Source organism: Heptranchias perlo, chromosome 1 (assembly GCF_035084215.1).
Source record: "Heptranchias perlo isolate sHepPer1 chromosome 1, sHepPer1.hap1, whole genome shotgun sequence".
Taxonomy (NCBI): Eukaryota; Metazoa; Chordata; class Chondrichthyes; order Hexanchiformes; family Hexanchidae; genus Heptranchias; species Heptranchias perlo.
In genome coordinates this window covers 116,394,588-116,414,719 of record NC_090325.1, presented here as the reverse complement: position 1 = coordinate 116,414,719, position 20,132 = coordinate 116,394,588, and the positions used below count along the sequence as shown (strand labels likewise).

General features: G+C 42.6%; 1 protein-coding gene across 5 annotated transcripts in view; it reads left to right on the top strand.

Annotated features, from left to right (window-relative positions):
• ptpn13 (protein tyrosine phosphatase non-receptor type 13) overlaps nt 1-20,132 on the top strand; it is a 265,922-nt gene that overhangs the window by 55,160 nt on the left and 190,630 nt on the right. For all 5 annotated transcript variants that reach the window (XM_067990460.1, XM_067990453.1, XM_067990445.1 and 2 more), the window contains exons 5-6: nt 14,541-14,726; nt 15,170-15,257. In XM_067990460.1, the coding sequence (XP_067846561.1) occupies nt 14,541-14,726; nt 15,170-15,257 (274 nt within the window). The remainder of the gene's footprint in view (nt 1-14,540; nt 14,727-15,169; nt 15,258-20,132) is intronic.

Sequence of the window (20,132 nt, the reverse complement as noted above, 5' to 3'; positions counted from 1 at the left end):
ACGTGCAGGTGGTGTTGCTCCCATGTGGCAGCTGCCCTTGTCCTTCTAGGTGGTAGAGGTCACGGGTTTGGGAGGTGCTGTCGAAGAAGCCTTGGCGAGTTGCTGCAGTGCATCCTGTGGATGGTACACACTGCAACCACAGTGCGCCGGTGGTGAAGGGAGTGAATGTTTAGGGTGGCGGATGGGGTGCCAATCAAGCGGGCTGCTTTGTCCTGGATGGTATCGAGCTTCTTGAGTGTTGTTGGAGCTGCACTCATCCAGGCAAGTGGAGAGTATTCCATCACACTCCTGACTTGTGCCTTGTAGATGGTGGAAAGGCTTTGGGCAGTCAGGAGATGAGTGACTCGCCGCAGAATACCCAGCCTCTGACCTGCTCTTTTGGCCACAGTATTTATGTGGCTGGTCCAGTTAAGTTTCTGGTCAGTGGATGTTGATTGAGGGGGATTCGGTGATGATAATGCCGTTGAATGTCATGTGGAGGTGGTTAGACTCTCTCTTGTTGGAGATGGTCATTGCCTGGCACTTGTCTGGTGCGAATGTTAATTGCCATTTATCAGCCCAAGCCTGGATGTTGTCCAAGTCTTGCTGTGTGCGGGTACGGACTGCTTCATTATCTGAGGAGTTGCGAATGGAACTGAACACTGTGCAATCATCAGCGAACATCCCCATTTCTGACCTTATGATGAAGGGAAGGTCATTGATGAAGAAGCTGAAGATGGTTGTGCCTAAGACACTGCCCTAAGGATCTCCTGCAGCAATGTCCTGGGGCTGAGATGATTGGCCTCCAACAACCACTACCATCTTCCTTTGTGCTAGGTATGCCTCCAGCCCTGGAGAGTTTTCCCCGATTCCCATTGACTTCAATTTTACTAGGGCTCCTTGGTGCCACACTCAATCAAATGCTGCCTTGATGTCAAGGGCAGTCACTCTCACCTCACCTAAAAATTAGAAGCAAAAATAACAACATGCATTTATTTGGTGCCTTTAACACACCAAAAAAAAGTCCCAAGAAGCTTGACAAACAGGCATGATAAAAACAGATGCCGAGCAAAAAGGAAGAGATTAGGACCTAGCGGTTAGCTTGAAAAGTTGGGTTTTGATGAGGTTTTTAAACGTGGTGAGACAGGTGCAAGGGCAGAGATATTTAGGGGGTCGGGGAAGTCAAAGAGTATGACCAAGTGTCTCTGATCCAATGGCAGGGCGAAGACAGGTTGGGGTGGACACAACTAGAACCAGAAGAATGGAGTTTTTGCAAGGGAATATAAAGCTGGGGCAGAATACAGAGATTAGGTGGGATGAGACCATGGAAGGATTTGTAGACAAGGACCAGGATTTTGAATTGAATGCATTAGAGAATGGGGATGCTTAGTGGGACTTAATCCGGAACAGAATGTGAGGCAGAGTTTTGGACAGGTTGGAGTTTATGGAGGCTGGATGATGAGAGGCCAGCAAGGAGATTGTTAGCATGGTTGAATCTGGAGGTGACAAAGGTCTATATAAGAGGTTCAGTGTTGGAGTGGCTGAGTTAGGGACAGAGATGGGCAGTGTTGTGGAGGTAGAAGTATGCAGTCTTGGTAATAGATAAGGTGTAGTTTTAAAGCTTACTGCAGGGATGAACAGGAAGTAAGATTGGTAGTGGTCTGATTCAGCTTGAGAGAATAGTGGGGGAGGGGCATGGAGTTAATGGCAAAGGAATGTAGTTTGTGGCGAGGGCCAGTGATGACGACTTTGATCTTCCTTATATTGAGCTTGTAGATAAGAAAGAGGGAACTTGCTAAAATGCGTTAGAAGGCTGTTTAGAGGGGCAAAGAGAGATCTAGAAAACATAGCTAAGAATTTAATGGTAAGAGGCCAATAAAAGAAGAGGTGAGAACATTAGAAGATGCCAACACAGCCAAAACAGAGGAAGAATGTAAAATAATTAATATTCTGAAAGATTGCTTCCTCCAAGGTACTCTTAAGGGAAGCTTAAGGAACATGCCTTTTCCTAAGTAGCTATTGATAACTTTGATATAGGTGAAATGGAAGTCCTAGATAGGTTGAAAGGATGTAAAGCTCCCAAGCATAAATGGTATTTGTCCCTGAAGAGAGACAACGGAGGAAATTTTGAAGCATTGCCGGTGACCATGAGGGATTCGCTGAACACGGGAAGGTACAAGTAGACTTTAAATAAGCTAATGTGATGCCCATATTCAAAAATTAACAAAGGGGATGTAGACAACCATTGATCCATTAGTCCTGCTTCAATATTGCGTAAAATAATGGAATTATTTAAAAAATAAATTTTGCAATTATCTAAACAATTATAACCTCTTAAACAATGGTCAACATGGATTCAGAATGGAAATATTCTACGTGTCCAACCCCCTTGACTTTTTTCAAGAAGTGGTGTCCTAACTTGACTGTAGAAAGCCCTACTATTTGGATACCTAGACTTCTTAAAAACCATTCACCAGAATTTTACTTGAAGGTCAGCTAGTTAAGCTCACAGCTGTGGGAATTCAGGATAAATTTTGGAAACTGACATGAGGGGACGAAAACCGTAGGTACTTACTAAAGAAATTACATCGGGGTGGGGAAACTGCCGAATGGGTTTCTGTAGGGATTGGTACTGGCAGTGTTAGTGTATCTAATTTGCATCAACCTGAATTCAGAAACTCAGTGGAACTTGGTCAAATTTGCAGATGATACCAAACTAGAAGGGGCAGTTGGTTCTGAAGAGGCCGCTCATAAATACACAGTGAGTTGGACAAAATATGACTTGGGCAGAACAATGGCAGATTAAATTTAATACCGACCAATGTAAAGTACCTCACATAGGAAGAAAAGATGGGTGACATTTGTACTCCATGAATGGTGTTGACGAACTACGGATGAAATTGAGAGATTTAGGGACCATTGTAAACTAAACACTGAATATGTACCTGTACTGTAGAATAGCAATCATCGAAGACAATAGAATACTGAACTATAAAGCCAAAATAGTAAAATACAATTTAGAAGTCATGTTCAAAGTATATAATGCCCTAGTCAGCCCACAGCTTGAGAACGGTCTTCAGTTCGAGTCACTGAGACATTCAAACATTACATGCATTTCAAGGAAGAGCCACAAGGGTGATTTCTAGTGTGAGAGATTTGAGTTCTGAGGATAGGCTGGGTACATTTTTTATTCCTTGGAAAGGAAGAAGCATAAGATAATAAATGGTATGGAAAAGGTAAATCTGAAACAATATTTCAAAGTAAATTGCAAAAGTAAGGCAAGGGGACACGGGTTGAAATTCGTAAAACAGAAATTGCTGGATTGTTTCCATTGTTCAGTGAGAAAGTAATGAGAGAGCACAAATTTAAGATGATCACAAAAAGAATCAAAGGAGAGAAGAGAAAAATATTCTTTACACAGAAGGTGGTTAGAATGTCAAATTCTCTGCCACAAAATGTTATTAAAATCTATAAATTCATTTGAAAGGCAATTGCTTGAGGTTACTGTTTTATTTATTTTGACATGTAGTTTTACCTTAAGGAAGTCATGCCACATCTTTTTAGTTCCATTGTATGTACTTGAATTAAGAATCCATTCTGGGCTTGAATCGGCTGACATGCAAATAACTTGCTTTGTCCACTTTCATTCCCTTTTACCCTTGAATGAATTCAAAGTTCAATACGATGAGCTTGTCTGTCCCTGCCTTTGTCTCTGTATGTTCTACATTGGTATGTTCTACATCTTACTCCAAGTCTTTCTGCTTTTTTGAACTTCTCCCTCTGGCTCATTTGCTTCTCTTGATATGAGTTTACTCTTTTTACTGCTTTGATGTCCCTTTGGACTTTAGGCACTGTACTTTCTTTGTTCCGGGGACATAGCAAGGCTAGCACTGTTATTTGGTGCAGTGCTACCTGTGTGGCACCAAACAGCAACTGTCTTGATTCCTCTTGCCACCATCCCCTTGACCACGAACCCACAAAAAAAGGAATTGGCTTTTACAATCTGATGGGCAGTTTAAGTTCGCTGTCTATGGGAACATTAAAGAAAATAAACTTAATCAAGTTCTTGCCAAGGAATGTCCATCGAAAGGGTCTTGCACTTCAGAAAATGTTCAGTGCATGTCGTGTTCACTTACATTGAGTATTTTGCAGAAATTTTTTTTTACTCATTAATGGGATGTGGGTGTCGCTGGCAAGGCCAGCATTTATTGCCCATCCCCAATTGCCCTTGAGAAGGTGATGGTGAGCCGCCTTCTTGAGCAGCTGCAGTCCGTGTGGTGAAGGTTCTCCCACATTGCTGTTAGGTAGGGAGTTCCAGGATTTTGACCCAGCAATGATGAAGGAACGGCGATATATTTCCAAGTCAGGATGGTGTGTGACTTGGAGGGGAACGTGCAGGTGGTGGTGCTCTGTCGAAGAAGCCTTGGCGAGTTGCTGCAGTGCATCCTATGGATGGTACAAACTGCAGCCACAGTGCGCCGGTGGTGAAGGGAGTGAATGTTTAGGGTAGTGAATGGGGTGCCAATCAAGCGGGCTGCTTTGTCCTGGATGGTGTTGAGCTTTTTGAGTGTTGTTGGAACTGCACTCATCCAGGCAAGTGGAGAGTATTCCATCACACTCCTGACTTGTGCCTTGTAGATGGTGGAAAGGCTTTGGGGAGTTAGGAGGTGAATCACCTGCCGCAGAATACCCAGCCTCTGACCTGCTCTTGTAGCTACAGTATTTATGTGGCTGGTCCAGTTAAGTTTCTGGTCAATGGTGACCCCCAGGATGTTGATGGTCGGGGATTTGGCGATGGTAATGCCGTTGAATGTCAAGGGGAGGTGGTTAGATTCTTTCTTGTTGGAGATGGTCATTGCCTAGCACTTGTCTGGTGTAAATGTTACTTGCCACTTATCAGCCCAAACCTGGATGTTGTCCAGGTCTTGCTGCATGTGGGCACGGACTGGTTCATTATCTGAGGGGTTGCTGTTGGCCAGGGGCTGCAGAAAGTAACCTGAGATTCCCCAGCTGCTGACACACAGGCAAGAACAACTTTTGAACTGAAGTAACCTGAGTTCAGTCGCTGGCCTGAGCTGGCTGGAACCGGTTTGAATTAGCTAAGTTTTGTGAAAGACAAAGGAGATGTGATAAGACACAAGTCCTTATTTAGAAAAGGAGTAATGAGGTAATGCTCCCTAAGTCCTTGGGACAGAGCCAATGAGAAGACACAGGCTAAGGCGAGCAAGCCTAAACCAAAGGGAGAGAGACAGCACAGCTTGAAGAGATAAGAATAAGAATGAAGAATCTGGGGCGTGGAGCCAGAGCGAAGACTCCGGAGACCAACCATCGCGGAAGTGGAAGAACCTACGTCAGGGACGTAGAGACAACGTATATTCTGTGACCACTCAGGGAGTGTCAGAGAAACCTCGAAAGAGAGAGAGCGAAGACTCCGGAGACCAACCATCGCGGAAGTGGAAGACCCTACATTAGGGACGTAGAGAGAGAGAGAGAACGGAACGCCTGGCCAGCATCAGCTCTCCTTTTCGGGAATTATCCTTTATATTCTGTGACCACGCAGGGAGTGTCAGAGAAACTTAGTGGGTGTGCGTTTAGATACGAGTTTGGGTATAAAACTGTATAACCTGGTGCAAACTGCATGTCTATATCTAACCAGACGTATAAGCTATATGTATATGATCTAACGGCGTGAATAAAGCGAATTGAGAGTTAAGAGAGAATTGACTCTTCTCTTTGTACTAAGCCAATAACCGTAACCGGTGACCACTGTGCAATCATCAGCGAACATCCCCATTTCTGACCTTATGCTGGTGGGAAGGTCATTGATGAAGTCGCTGAAGATGGTTGTGCCTAGGACACTGCCCTAAGGAACTCCTGCAGCAATGTCTTGGGGCTGAGATGATTGGCCTCCAACAACCACTACTGTCTTCCTTTGAGCTAGGTATGCCTCCAGCCACTGGAGAGTTTTCCCCCTGATTCCCATTGACTTCAAATGGAGCCAGTTCAATACCAGCATAACCGATATAATGGGCGTGTAAAGCAGTATTTAATTGAAACTAAATGAGATTCGCAGTCAGGCTGAAGACGTTTAATCCTTAATATAACTGAATGGACCAAATCTAATCTTTGTAACTGATTCCTGTTCACCTTCACCATAAGAGCGGTTGGTTGACTATTTTCCAGCGGTTCTGTTGTGTGTTAGGATTTTACTATCTCTGTGTGGAGAAAAAAGAAAAACCTGTCCTTAATTTTACTCTCCCCAAATTATTATCGATGCGAAGCAGCATAAATATTGTCTGTCTTATTGCCTTAATATTACCTTACTATTGTTTTGAAGTTTCTACACATCAAAGGGATTTGCCATTAACAGCTGTTAACTGTTAACTAAAAACAGATGATTTTAGAAACTCAACAGATGGAAAGTGTTGCATTCTGAAAAACGTTTAATTGAAGAGGAGGTTTATACAGCTTTGCAGATTTAAAAAAATATAATAAATAGCAAATTGTTGGACACAAGCTGTTTTGAGATATAACATTTTTATTAAACATTTGTTGTTCCACCAATGACCTTCACAATAATTGCTAGTAATCTATTATATTTAAGCTGCAGCTGGTACAGTACGCGAAGGAAAAATTTGCCGAGGAATGTACTTTCATTATAAAGTACTTCGTTGGCAAATCTAGATTGTGAGGTGTTGTAAAGCATTTTTTACCCCCACCCCCATAGGGGGCCCTGCTCAGCTTCCATCAACTATCGCAACAGCAATGTAGAAAATTTGATACCAGTTGAGTATACAGCAGGACCCAGACTGCATTGAATTTTCCAGGCTTGAATACGTGCTGATTGGCATCCAGAGATGGAAGGATATTGATTTGCAAGGTTTCTTATGGAATTGCTTACTTTTGTTCCTATAGCTGATGCAGTTAAGCAGGGCCTTGCAGAGAAGAGAGAGTCACAATGGTGGGTCTCATTGGAGAAGGAGAACACTAGGAGGTGAAATTCCTATTTCTGGTAAAAGTAGAACTTGTTAAGTGTAAAATACCTCATTTTACTTGTGTCTACTTTTTTCACTAAAATTTCACCTCCTAATAGCATGAATGTCTCTTGTGAGGTAGTTTTTGTTTTACTTAATCTTCAAAGAAAATGGTTTACATTGGAACAACTTCCTTCACAACCTTGGCATCCTATTTGACCCTGAGATGAGCTTCCAACCACATATCCTCTCCGTCATCAAGACTGCCTAGTTCCACCTCTGTAATATCGCCTGTCTCCACCTCTGCCTCAGCTCATCTGCTGCTGAAACCCTCATCCATGCCTTTGTTACCTCTGGACTCGACTATTCCAATGCTCTCCTGGATGGTCTTCCATTTTCCACCCTCCATAAACTTGAGCTCATCCAAAACTCTGCTGCCTGTATCCGAACTCGCACCAAGTCCCGTTCACCCATCACCCCTGTGTTCACTGACCTACATTAGCTCCCAGTCCGGGAACGCCTCGATTTTGAAATTCTCATCCTTGTTTTCAAATCCCTCCATGGCTTCGCCACTCCCTATCTCTGTAACCTCCTTCAGCCCTACAGCCCTCCAAGATCTCTAAGTTCCTCCAATTCTTGTCACTTGCGCATCTCCGATTTTAATCGCTCCACCATTGGCGGTCGTGCCTTCAGCTGCCTAGGCCCTAAGCTCTGAAATTCCTTTCTTAAACCTATTCGCCTCTACCTCTCTCTCTTTTAAGAGGCTCCTTAAAGCCTACGTCTTTGACGAAACCTTTGGTCACCTGTCCTAATATCTCCTTATGAGGCTCGGTATCAAATTGTGCTTCATAACGTTCCTGTGAAGCGCTTTGGGATGTTTTACTATGTAAAAGGCACTATATAAATGCAAGTTGCTGCTGTTATATATTGTCTGTGAAAAAACACTAAAAATACCACATTAATCCTCTGGTAGCAGAAAATATAAAAACGGATTGTAAGAATTTCTACATGTAAAAAGGAAGAGAGGAGCAAAAGTAAACGTTGGTCCCTTAGAGGCTGAGACAGGAGAAATTATAATGGGCAATCAGGAAATGGTAGAGACGTTAAACAAATATTTGTATCTGTCTTCACAGTAAAAGACACAAAAAGCATACCAGAAATATTGGGGAACCAAGGGGCTAATGAGAGTGAGGAACTTATCAATAGAGAAAAAGTACTTGAGAAACTAATGGGACTAAAAGCCGATAAATCCCCCGGACCTCATGGCCTACATCCGAAGGTTCTAAAAGAGGTGGCTGCAGAGATAGTGGATGCGTTGGTTATGACCTTCCAAAATTCCCTAGTTTCTAGAATGGTCCCAGCGGATTGGAAGGTAGCAAATGTGACCCCGCTATTCAAGAAAGGGGAGAAGAGAGAAAACAGGGAACTACAGGTACATAGGAACGGGAATAAGCCATTCAGCCCCTCGTGCCTGCTCCGCCATTTGATAAGATCATGGCTGATCTGTGATCTAACTCCATATACCCGCCTTTGGCCCATATCTCTTATTACCTTTGATTGCCAAAAAGCTATCTATCTCAGATTTAAATTTAGCAATTGAGCCAGTATCAATTGCCGTTTGCGGAAGAGAGTTCCAAACTTCTACCACCCTTTGTGTGTAGAAATGTTTTCTAATCTCACTCCTGAAAGGTCTGGCTCTAATTTTTAGATTGTGCCCCCTACTCCTAGAATCCCCAACCAGCGGAAATAGTTTCTCTCTTTCCACCCTATCCGTTCCCCATAATATCTTATAAACTTCGATCTGATCACCCCATAACCTTGGAAACTCCAGAGAATACAACCCCAATTTGTATAAACTCTCCTCGTAACTTAACCCTTGAAGTCCGGGTATCATTCTAGTAAACCTACGCTGCACTCCCTCCAAAGCCAATATGTCCTTCTGAAGGTGCGGTGCCCAGAACTGCTCACAGTACTCCAGGTGCGGTCTAACCAGGGTTTTGCATAGCTGCAGCATAACTTCTGCCCCCTTGTACTCCAGTCCTCTAGATCTAAAGGCCAGCATTCCATTAGCCTTCTTGATTATTTTCTGCACCTGTTCATGACACTTGAATGATCTATGTACCTGAACCCCTAAGTCCCTTTGGACATCCACTGTTTTTAACTTCTTACCATTTAGAAAGTACCCTGTTCTATCCTTTTTTGATCCAAAGTGGATGACCTCACATTTGTCTACATTGAATTCCATTTGCCACAGTTTTGCCCATTCACCTAATCTATCAATATCGCTTTGTAATTTTATGTTCTCATCTACACTGCTTACAATCCCACCAACCTTTGTGTCATCGGCTAACTTAGATATGAGACTTTCTATGCCTTCATCTAAGTCGTTAATAAATATTGTGAACAATTGAGGCCCCAAGACAGATCCCTGCGGGACTCCACTAGTCACATCCTGCCAATGTGAGTACTTACCCATTATCCCTACTCTCTGTCGCCTTTCGCTCAGCCAACTTCCTAACCAAGTCCGTACTTTTCCCTCGATTCCATGGGCTTCTATCTTAGCTAACAAGTCTCTTATGTGGGACCTTATCAAATGCCTTCTGGAAGTCCATGTAAATAACATCCATTGACATTCCCTTGTCCACTATTTTAGTCACCTCTTCAAAAAATTCAATCAAGTTTGTCAGGCACGACCTACCTTTCACAAATCCATGCTGGCTCTCTCTGATTAACTGAAAATTCTCGAGGTGTTCAGCCACCCTATCCTTAATTATAGACTCCAGCATTTTCTCCACAACAGATGTTAGGCTAACTAGTCTATAATTCCCTGGTTTCCCTCTTAAAAATCGGAGTGACATGTGCAGTTTTCCAATCCAGAGGGACAGTTCCTGAATCTAGAGAACTTTGAAAGATTCTAGTTAGGGCATCTGCAATGTGCTCACCTACTTCCTTTAAAACCCTGGGATGGAAACCATCTGGTCGTGGGGATTTGTCACTCTTTAGTGCTATTATTTTCTTCATTACTGTTGCTTTACTTATGTTAATTTTATCGAGTCCCTGTCCCTGATTCAATATTAGTCAGTTAGCCTGACATCAGTCATCGGGAAAATGCTGGAATCCATTATTAAGGAAGTGGTAACAGGGCACTCAGAAAAATCATAATATGATTAGGCAGAGTCAACATGGTTTTATGAAAGGGAAATCGTTTTTGACAAACCTATTAGAGTTTTTTGAGGATGTAACTAGCAGGGTAGATAAAGGGGAACCAATGGATGTAGTATATTTGGTATTTCAAAAGATAAGGTGCCACATAGAAGGTTGTTACGCAAAATAAGGGCTCAAGGGGTTGGTGGTAATATATTAGCATGGATAGAGGATTGGTTAACGGACAGAAAACAGAGAGTAGGGATAAACAGGTCATTTTCAGGATGGCAGGCTGTAACTCGTGGGGTGCCGCAAGGATCGGTGCTTGGGCCTCAGTTATTTATAATCTATATTAATGACTTAGGTGAAGAGACCGAGTATAATGTATCCAAGTTTGCTGACGATACAAAACTAGGTGGGAAAGTAAGCTGTGAGAAGGACACATAGTGGGTGATTTTAAACCCCAAGAACGGGTGGGTGGGAGTTGAAAATAGTTGTTTTTTGGGTCGCGACCGCAACCTGGCTTTATTTCCAGGTTTAATGTCGGCGCATAAAAGTACAGGCTTCCCACTGGGAATGCAAAGTCGGAAAATTTTGTGGTTGTGACCCAAAAAAACAACTCTTTTCAACTCCCACCTGCCCCCAACTCACCCGTTCTTGGGGTTTAAAATCACCCCCATAGACTCTGCAAAGGGATATAGACAAGTTAAGTGATTGGGCAAGAAGGTGGCAGATGGAGTATAATGTGGGGAAATGTGAGGTTATTCACTTTGGTAGGAAGAATAGAAAAGCAGAATGTTTTTTAAATGGTGAGAAACTATTAAATGTTGGTGTTCAGAGAGACTTGGGTGTCCTGGTACAAGAAACACAAAAAGTTAGCATGCAGGTACAGCAAGCAATTAGGAAAGCAAATAGTATGTTGGCCTTTATTGCAAAGAGTTGGAGTACAAGAGTAAGGAAGTCTTCCTACAATTGTACAGGGCATTGGTGAGACCTCACCTGGAGTACTGTGTAGAGTTTTGGTCTCCTTACCTAAGGAAGAATATACTTGCCCTATAGGCAGTGCAACGAAGGTTCACTAGATTAATTCCTGGGATGAGAGGGTTGTCCTGTGAGGAGAAATTGAGTAGAATGGGCCTACATTCTCTGGAGTTTAGAAGAATGAGAGGTGATCTTATTGAAACCTATAAGATTCTGAGGTGGCTTGACAGGGTAGAGGCTGAGAGGTTGTTTCCCCTTGCTGAAGAGTCTAGAACTAGGGGGCATATTTGTAGGATAAGGGGTCGGCCATTTAAGACTGAGGTAAGGAGGAATTTCTTCACTCGGGGTTGTGAATCTTTGGAATTCTCTCACCCAGAGGGCTGTGAATGCTGAGTCGTTGAGTATATTCAAGGCTGAGATGGACATATTTATGGACTCTAGGAGAATCAAGGGATATGGAGATCGGGCAGGAAAGTGGAGTTGAGGTTGAAGATCAGGCATGATCTGCTTGAGTGGTGGAGCAGGCTTGAGGGGCTGCATAGCCTACTCCTGCCCCTATTTCTTATGTTTCTTATGCAGAATGGTTACATCTGTACCAAAAAAAAATTGCTTCCAGTTCTTTAAGACTGAAAATGAGAGAGGTGTATATTTAGTTTCCTTTTTCCGTCAATAGATCTATTTGTGGAAAGGAGGGTTTCCGATGGCTGGGGAGTCCAGAACCAGGTGTCACAGTCTCAGGATATGGGGTATGCCATGTAGAACCGAGATGAGGAGAAATTTCTTCACTCAGAGGGTGGTGAACCTGTGGAATTCTCTACCACAGAAGGCAGTGGAAGCTAAGTCATTAGATGTATTCAAGAAGAAGATAGATAGATTTTTTAATGCTAAAGGGATCAAAGGGTATGGGGAAAAAGCGGGAACAGGGTACTGAATTAGATGATCAGCCATGATCGAAGGGCCGAATGGCCTACTCTCACTCCTATTTTCTATGTTTCTATGTATGTACCACCTACAGTAAAGATTTGGATGTGAATGGCTGGAATTGTTTTGACAGCACTCTAGAGCATCAATCTGTGGGTTTTCAGCTTTGGCTCCTATACCGCCTGTGTTGCAAACTCACCGGAAGTAAAATTGTATACTGCTAGTGTAAAACCAAGGGATTAAATGGTTTTATAATAAGTCTGTATTGTGATAAAACATTTAACAATTATGCAGTAATTGCAGACCTGTCACTTAGATGTTAAGCCAATTACACACTGAAATGTGAGTGGTTTGAGTATAAAATAAAACCTTTTCAGATTTCAATGTTTTTAACAAATGAAACCCAACAGAGAATGGGAAATTTAACTAATTTTACCCAGAAGTCCAGAAAATTTTGTAAAACAAATGATCTTATTGAATTGGGTTGAAAATTTAGCTCACTGAAGGGAATGCAAAATAAGTCTGATCTTAATTTTGTCCGGCCATAGTCTCTAACTTATCTATGAGAGAATTACATTTCTATGTAGACTAGTACAGTGGAAGGAGCAGCAGCAGCTAGCGTGACACCCCAACAATTCCAGGGATTGAGTTAACACACTTGTTTTTATGTTGGTGCTCTGATTGTGAGAAGTATCGAAATGCAATCCTATAGAAAAAGAAATAGAGCATGTAATTAGAAACTGACAATGAAACCCAAGGAATCAGGCTTCACTATTGGCATGTTGCTATTCTAGTTTAACCATTTTCTCTCTCCTTCGTTGCGCACACTTTTTCTTCCTCTCTCAAAACATTAATATTGAAGTTATTTGTTGGGGTGGGCAGGGTTGCCTTTTGAAACTGAAATATTGACGTGTTCAGCTTTTGGAAATTCTCAAGTTTGAGATGATTGGAGTTTAGAATAAATATATTTTTATAAGGTGAAAAGGGGATGCAGCTGAGAATAGTTTTCCATGGATAAATAGAGAGATTGAAAGTATACTGAAATTTAGAAGGAAGGCATATGCTAAAATTTAGGCTAACATACTAAAGAAAATTCTGAAGAATATAAAAAGTATATAGGAAAGGTGAAAAGGGAGACCAAAAGGACTAAAGGAGAATATGAAAAATGAATAGCAGATAATATAATAGGAATTAGTAAGGGCTTTTATAAGCAGATAAAAAATAAAAGAATTGGAGAGGGTAGGACTACTTAGATAAAGGAGGAAGTCTAATTGTGGAGGATGACGGTATGACAGAGTTTATCAATGATTTGGATATGGACTTCGATGCGTGGTGTCAAAAATTTGCAGATGATACCAAAATAGTTAATTCTTTAGAAGACCAAAGGAAGAATCTGTTCAAGTTGACCATTGCTCAAATGTTCAGCATGCCTGTTGAATCCCATCGTCTTGCCTGAGCTACCATCGTACAATTTTACAGCACAGAAGGAGGCCAATTAGCCCATCGTGCCTGTGCTGCCTCTCTGAAAGAGCTCTCCATTTTGGTCCAATCCACTGCCCTTTCCAGTTTTAAATTCTTCTTTTTCAAATATTTACTTATTTTCCTTTAAACACTATTATGGATTCTGCTTCCACTATGGTTTCTGGTAGGACATTCTACGTTTAAACAACCCTTTGCATAAAGTTTATTTCCCTACACCCTCCCTCACCCTTTTTATTCTTTTGATAATGATCACTATAGAGATAAGTTATACACTTCCAGCTTAAAATAAATCAACAAATTATTTTTCAAATCAACAAATCATGAATTAGCGAAGTTTTTCAAGTGAGCTGCTTCCAACAGCTGTTTCAGATCTTGCCATAGCTCCCAGTATTCTTGATTAGTCAGCAATTTAGGAAGAAGCTATACAGGTTCTTCTCTCATCCTATTGCATGTGTTTGTTGCCATGCTGTGTGTCTTACCTTGATTTCATCAATCTGTGAGGTTAGTGAAGTATGCAGTCTTTTTTCTTCCTTAGATGACAACTGTTTCTCCTCAGCCTTTGTCCACTTTCTGTAAGAACTTTATTGGATCTGTTGTCTACTTGTCTTCAGAACTCTGCTTTCTTCCATTCTTTCTCATGACCCATTAACAACACCCTTTTGTATCTCTTCTTTCCAGGTGAACGATCTTAGGCTCCTTGTTATTAGAGGAACCAATTTGTGATTACTTTCTCAATTTCTGTTGCACATTTTTGCTCACATTTGGTTTGAGTAAGTTGCCTGTTGTAGATAGCAGAGTCTTTGTTCTTTTCATCAACCTCGGCCATAGACTTTTCATTCCTTGTGTAGGGGTATTTCAACATTAGGAGACTGTCCCGGCTTTCTTTTCTCATTAGAGATTTTGGACTGCTCATTCCACTTTTCCATTACTTTGAATATCCTGGCAATGAAGTAGCATGCTTGAAATTCCTCTGTCTGATGAACTTGAATTCTTCAGAGGTGAACTCTGCACCATTAGAAAATAAGGTCACTGCAGTAATTTGTTTTCTTTGCTTTTTAGCCAATCAAACTTGGGGATCACCTGAATAGCATATTATTGAATATGTGTGAAGACCTGATGTACACACGAGTGACAATACGGACCATTCTAGATGCTTGCAGTGCTCATATCCGGAACAGCAACTGTGCACCAGCTTTCTCGTACATCAAACGGCTGGTAAAACTTGTCTTGGGTAGTCTAACTAATGTAAGTACTTGTCGGCTGTGAAATTCAATTATTTTCTATGTTAATTGTGATTAATGTCACCAGCCCATTGCAAATGTAATAATATTCTGTATTGTGAAGAGGTTTATTAGTGAAACAAGACATAAGTTTTAAAAAGGCACCATCAGTGGTAAAAATGTTTGACGAAGAGAGGGGGAATAAACACACAGTATGACATATTCACCAATGAAAATTATCAATGGGTAACTGACATGCTGGATTATAACAATTGGCAGCTTTTGTTCTTTTCTTCCCAACTAGCATGATTTCCTTTTAAGAGATTGGGTATCAGTTTTAAAATGGGAAACGTGAATCTTTCACTATACGTAGTAATAATAATCTATATCATTGTTTTTAATTAGATTAATTTTGAACAAAGTGATATTGATTATTAGGCCTAATGCCTGGTGTATTCAATGTTGTAGCTGAATCAGCGGTCCTTAAATCCAGTCAGCAAGCCAGATCGTAACCAGGAAATTCGGGATCGACTGAGAGGCAAGGGCCTTCTGACAGGTGAGTTTACAAAAAAAGCTTGCTCATAGAAAACTTGTTCGAGAATAAAAATAAATGTGAGTATCTCAGTGGCTTAATAAGTAAAATAACCACCTAGTGCGCTGTTGAGCCATAACAAATCTAGATTCAGTCCCTGGTCTGTGCTGAGGTTGGCCTTGGTGCTCTTAGGGGAGGAGGAAAACATCATTAAAGGTTCCTGCTCCTGATCGTTATTTGAGGCTCCATGCTGGAAAGTGGGTGTTGGACGAGGACAGAATGGCACCCCACTTTTGAATAGGATCATGTGAGCAATTCTCCCGTGGTATTTTAGGGTTGCCATAGCCTGGGAAGCTGTATGCCAACATGAGTCAGTGGCCTAGAAATTTGATCACGCCTCACCTGGTTTTTAGGCACAAAACGGGCGGCGAGGTGTTCAATATGCCGGAAGTGCTTCGCCTGCCATGTTGCCTAGGGCATCCATGGAAGCATGCAAAAAAGTCATTATAATAAAATAAGGATCCTACGCTGGTTGTAGCACCTTTTTGTGAAATTGGTCTGTTCCCAACGCCTGACTCGCCATGTGATAAATTGGCCTAGCAAATCACGATGCTAACAGTCAACAAGGACCCTGCAGGAGTGCTATTTAAAGGGGTCATCCTCTCCACATAGCTTAGTTGCTGGTTTGTTCTGTTAGGCTGCTATTCAATTACTGGTTTTTTTTTTGTTGACTATTATCTCTGTTGCACAACTGAATTGTGAGTTCTGGAAAGAACTTCTTGCTGGTGCTGGACCTGCAAATATTTTCTCCCTCATGGGTGGCCTGTTAGGTCTGACTTTGGGGCTGGAAGAGGAGGAGAAGCAGCAAAGAAGACTGGAACAAAGAGGAGCAGCTGGTCACAATCACCATCTGAATGCCCTCCTGCAGTCCCACCTCATGGATGTCGCCCTTACTTTACTCAAAAATATTAAGACTAATACCAAATCCAGGAAAAAATAAAGTTTACCACAACTCACTTCATATTTGGTAATTGTCAACTTGCAAAATTAAGATTTTTCCTTGTGAAAACCTCCAGAGCCAGTGTTGTGTGCTCCTTTAACTATCCTAGTGCTCCTATGAAGTGGATCCCCAGTTTCTACAGCTTGGGAGGTGGAACGCTGCTGAGCTTCCCTTGAGGACATATCAGATGGCTATAGCAGACGACCTCCAGCAGCTCTGAACCTTGAGAGCCTGGCTGTAGAGTGCAGCATCTTGGCATGGGTGGGAGTAGTATGGTCCAGCTGCCTGTGTGGCACTGCCAAGGGCACTGGCAGAGTGGGTGGTGGGGGAGTAGGCATGCTGTAATTCCTAAGGGATGACAGATGGTACATCTCCCATGGAACTAATGCTACTCACCTGGGGTTGCGCCTCAGCACTCCTGCTCTGCACGAGAAGAGAGTGCAGAAGTGGTGAGACTTTGGAAGCCCTTGCCAACCTTGGACCCCAGAGCCACAATGGCAGCAGTGTGAGCTACGTGGTTGACAACATGGTCTCCATGCACTGCACTAAGCCCCGACTTAAGTTGGAGCTCGACTCGAAAAGGAGAGACCGAGAGCGGGAGGAGAGTCTGAGAGTCTAAGACAAGTCATGGCAGCACAGCTCGCACCCGTGATATGCTCCTCCTGCACTATGTGGAAGTCATGGACACTACCAGTGTCCCTGGCGACCATGTGTGCAGGAAGTGTGTCCAGCTGCAGCTACTGGCGAACCGTCTTTCAGAGCTGGAGCTGCGGGTGGATTCACTGTGGAGCATCCGCGATGCTGAGACTATCGTGGATAGCACATTCAGTGAGGTGGTCACACCGCAGGTAAAGATTACGCAGGCAGAAGGGAAATGGATGACCGCCAGGCAGAGTAAAAGGACGAGGCAGGTAGAGCAGGAGTCCCCTGGGGCCATCTCCCTCTCAAACAGATATTCTGCTTTAGATACTGTTGGGGGAGATGGCTTATCAGGGGAAAGCAGCAAGAGCCAAGTTCGGGGCACCACGAGTGGTTCTGCTGCACAGGAGGGGAGGAAGAAGAGTGACAGGGCTATAGTGATAAGGGATTCCATTGTAAGGGGAACAGATAGGCGTTTCTGCAGCCGCAAATGTGACTCCAGGATGGTATGTTGCCTCCCTGGTGCTAGAGTCAAGGATGTCACGGAGCGGCTGCAGGACATTCTGGAGGGGAGGGTGAACAGCCAGTAGTCGTGGTCCATATTGGTACCAACGACATAGGTAAAAAAAGGGATGAGGTCCTGCAAGGTGAATTAAAGGAGTTAGGAGATAAATTAAAAAGCAGGACTTCAAAGGTAGTGATCTCAGGATTACTACCGGTGCCACGTGCTAGTGAGTATAGGAACAGGAGAATAGACAGGATGAATGCATGGCTGCAGGGATAGTGTAGGAGGGAGGGATTTAGATTCCTGGGATATTGGGACCAGTTCTGGGGAAGGTGGGACCTGTACAAGCGTGACGGGTTACACCCGAGCAGGACCGGGACCAATGTCCTCGCGGGGGTGTTTGCTAGTGCTGTTGGGGAAGGTTTAAACTAAAGTGGCAGGGGGATGGGAACCTGAGTGGGGAGTCAGAACAGAATAAAGTTGAGAGCAGCAAGAGAGGGGAAGACCCAGGGGAAATCTACAATGCAAATAGTACAAACAGTTGTTCAAGAACAAGTGAAAGGGAAAAACGTAGAGCAGCGGAAAGAAAGTGTACTTTAGGCACGACAGATAAAATAAAAACTAGAAGGCGTAAGGCGATTAACCCAGCATCAAAGCTGTGGCAGGGGGTTGGGAACCTGAGCAGGGAGACAGAGGAAAGTGTGTCAGGAAGGGACAGAAGGTATGGAGTAAAAGGTAAAGTATTAAAATAGGAAAAAGCAGGAACTAAGTGTCAGAAAACATATTTGAAAGTTCTTTATCTGAATGCACGTAGCATTCGTAACAAAATGGAAGAGTTAACGGCACAAATAACTACGTATGGGTATGATCTTGTGGCCATTACAGAAACATGGCTGCAGGGTGACAACGACTGGGAATTAAATATGCCAGGTTATTTAACAATCAGGAAGGACAGGCAGGAAGGAAGGGGAGGTGGGGTGGCTATGTTAATAAAGGAAGGAATCACTGTAATACAGAGAAATGATATTGGGACAAAAGATCAGGATAACGAAACAGTTTGGGTAGAGATAAGGAATAATAAGGGGAAAAAAACACTAGTGGGCGTAGTATATAGGCCTCCTAATAGTTGCAACTCTGCTGGAAGAAGTATTAATCAGGAAATAGTTGGGGCATGTAATAAGGGAACAGCTATAATTATGGGGGATTTTAACGATCATATTAACTGGACAAATCAAATTGGGCAGGGCAGCCTTGAGGAAGAGTTTATTGAGTGTATTCGGGATGGATTTCTTGAGCAGTATGTAACTGATCCTACAAGGGGGCAGGCAACCTTGGACCTGGTCCTGTGTAATGAGTCAGGATTAATTAATAATGTCCTAGTTAAGGATCCGCTTGGAATGAGTGACCATAACATGGTTACATTCCATATCCAATTAGAGGGTGAGAAGGTTGGTTCTCAAACAAGCATACTGAGCTTGAATAAAGGAGACTATGATGGTATGAGAGCGGAATTGATTAAAGTGGACTGGGAAAATAGATTCAAGGGTAAGATGGTACATGAGCAGGGGTGTTCATTTAAGGAGTTATTTTACAACTTTCAAAAAATATATATTCCACTGAGGAAAAAAGGGTGTAAAAGAAATGACAGCCATCCGTGGCTAAGTAAAGAAATTAAGCATACTATCCGACTAAAAACAAGGACATATAAGGTAGCCAAACTTAGTGGGAGGATAGAAGATTGGGAAGTCTTCAGAAGACAGCAAAAAGTAACAAAAGGATTGATTAAGAAAGGGAAGATAGATTATGAAAATAAATCAGCAAAAAATATAAAAAAAGATAGCAAGAGTTTCTACAGTTATATAAAAAGAAAAAGGGTGGCTAAGGCAAACGTAGGTCCCTTAGAGGATGAGACCGGGAAATTAATGGTGGGAAGCATGGAGATGGCAAAAATGCTGAACAAATATTTTGTTTCAGTCTTTACGGTAGAGGACACTAAGAACATCCCAACACTGGACAAACAGGGGGCTCTCGGGGGGGAGGAGCTAAATACGATTAAAATCACTAAGGAATTGGTACTCAGTAAATTAATGGGACTCAAGGCGGATAAATCCCCTGGACCTGATGGCTTACATCCTAGGGCCTTGAGGGAAGTGGCAGTAAGGATTGTGGATGCTTTGGTAATAAATTTCCAAAATTCTCTGGACTCAGCAAAGGTCCCGGCAGATTGGAAAACTGCTAATGTAACACCCTTATTTAAAAAGGGTAGTAGGCAGAAGGCTGGAAATTATAGACCAGTTAGCCTAACATCTGTGGTGGGTAAAATTTTGGAGTCTATTATTAAGGAGACAGTAGTGTAACATTTGGATAAACATAATTTAATAGGACAAAGTCAGCATGGCTTTACGAAGGGGAAGTCATGTCTGACAAATTTGCTTGAGTTCTTTGAGGACATAACGTACAGGGTGGATAAAGGGGAACCAGTGGACGTAGTGTATTTAGACTTCCAGAAGGCATTCGACAAGGTGCCACATAAAAGATTATTGCTCAAGATAAAGAATCACTGGATTGGGGGTAATATTCTGGCATGGGTGGAGGATTGGTTATCTAACAGGAAGCAGAGAGTTGGGATAAATGGTTCATTCTCGGACTGGCAACCAGTAGCCAGTGGTGTTCCGCAGGGGTCGGTGCTGGGTCCCCAACTCTTTACAATCTATATTAACGATTTGGAGGAGGGGACCGAGTGTAACATATCAAA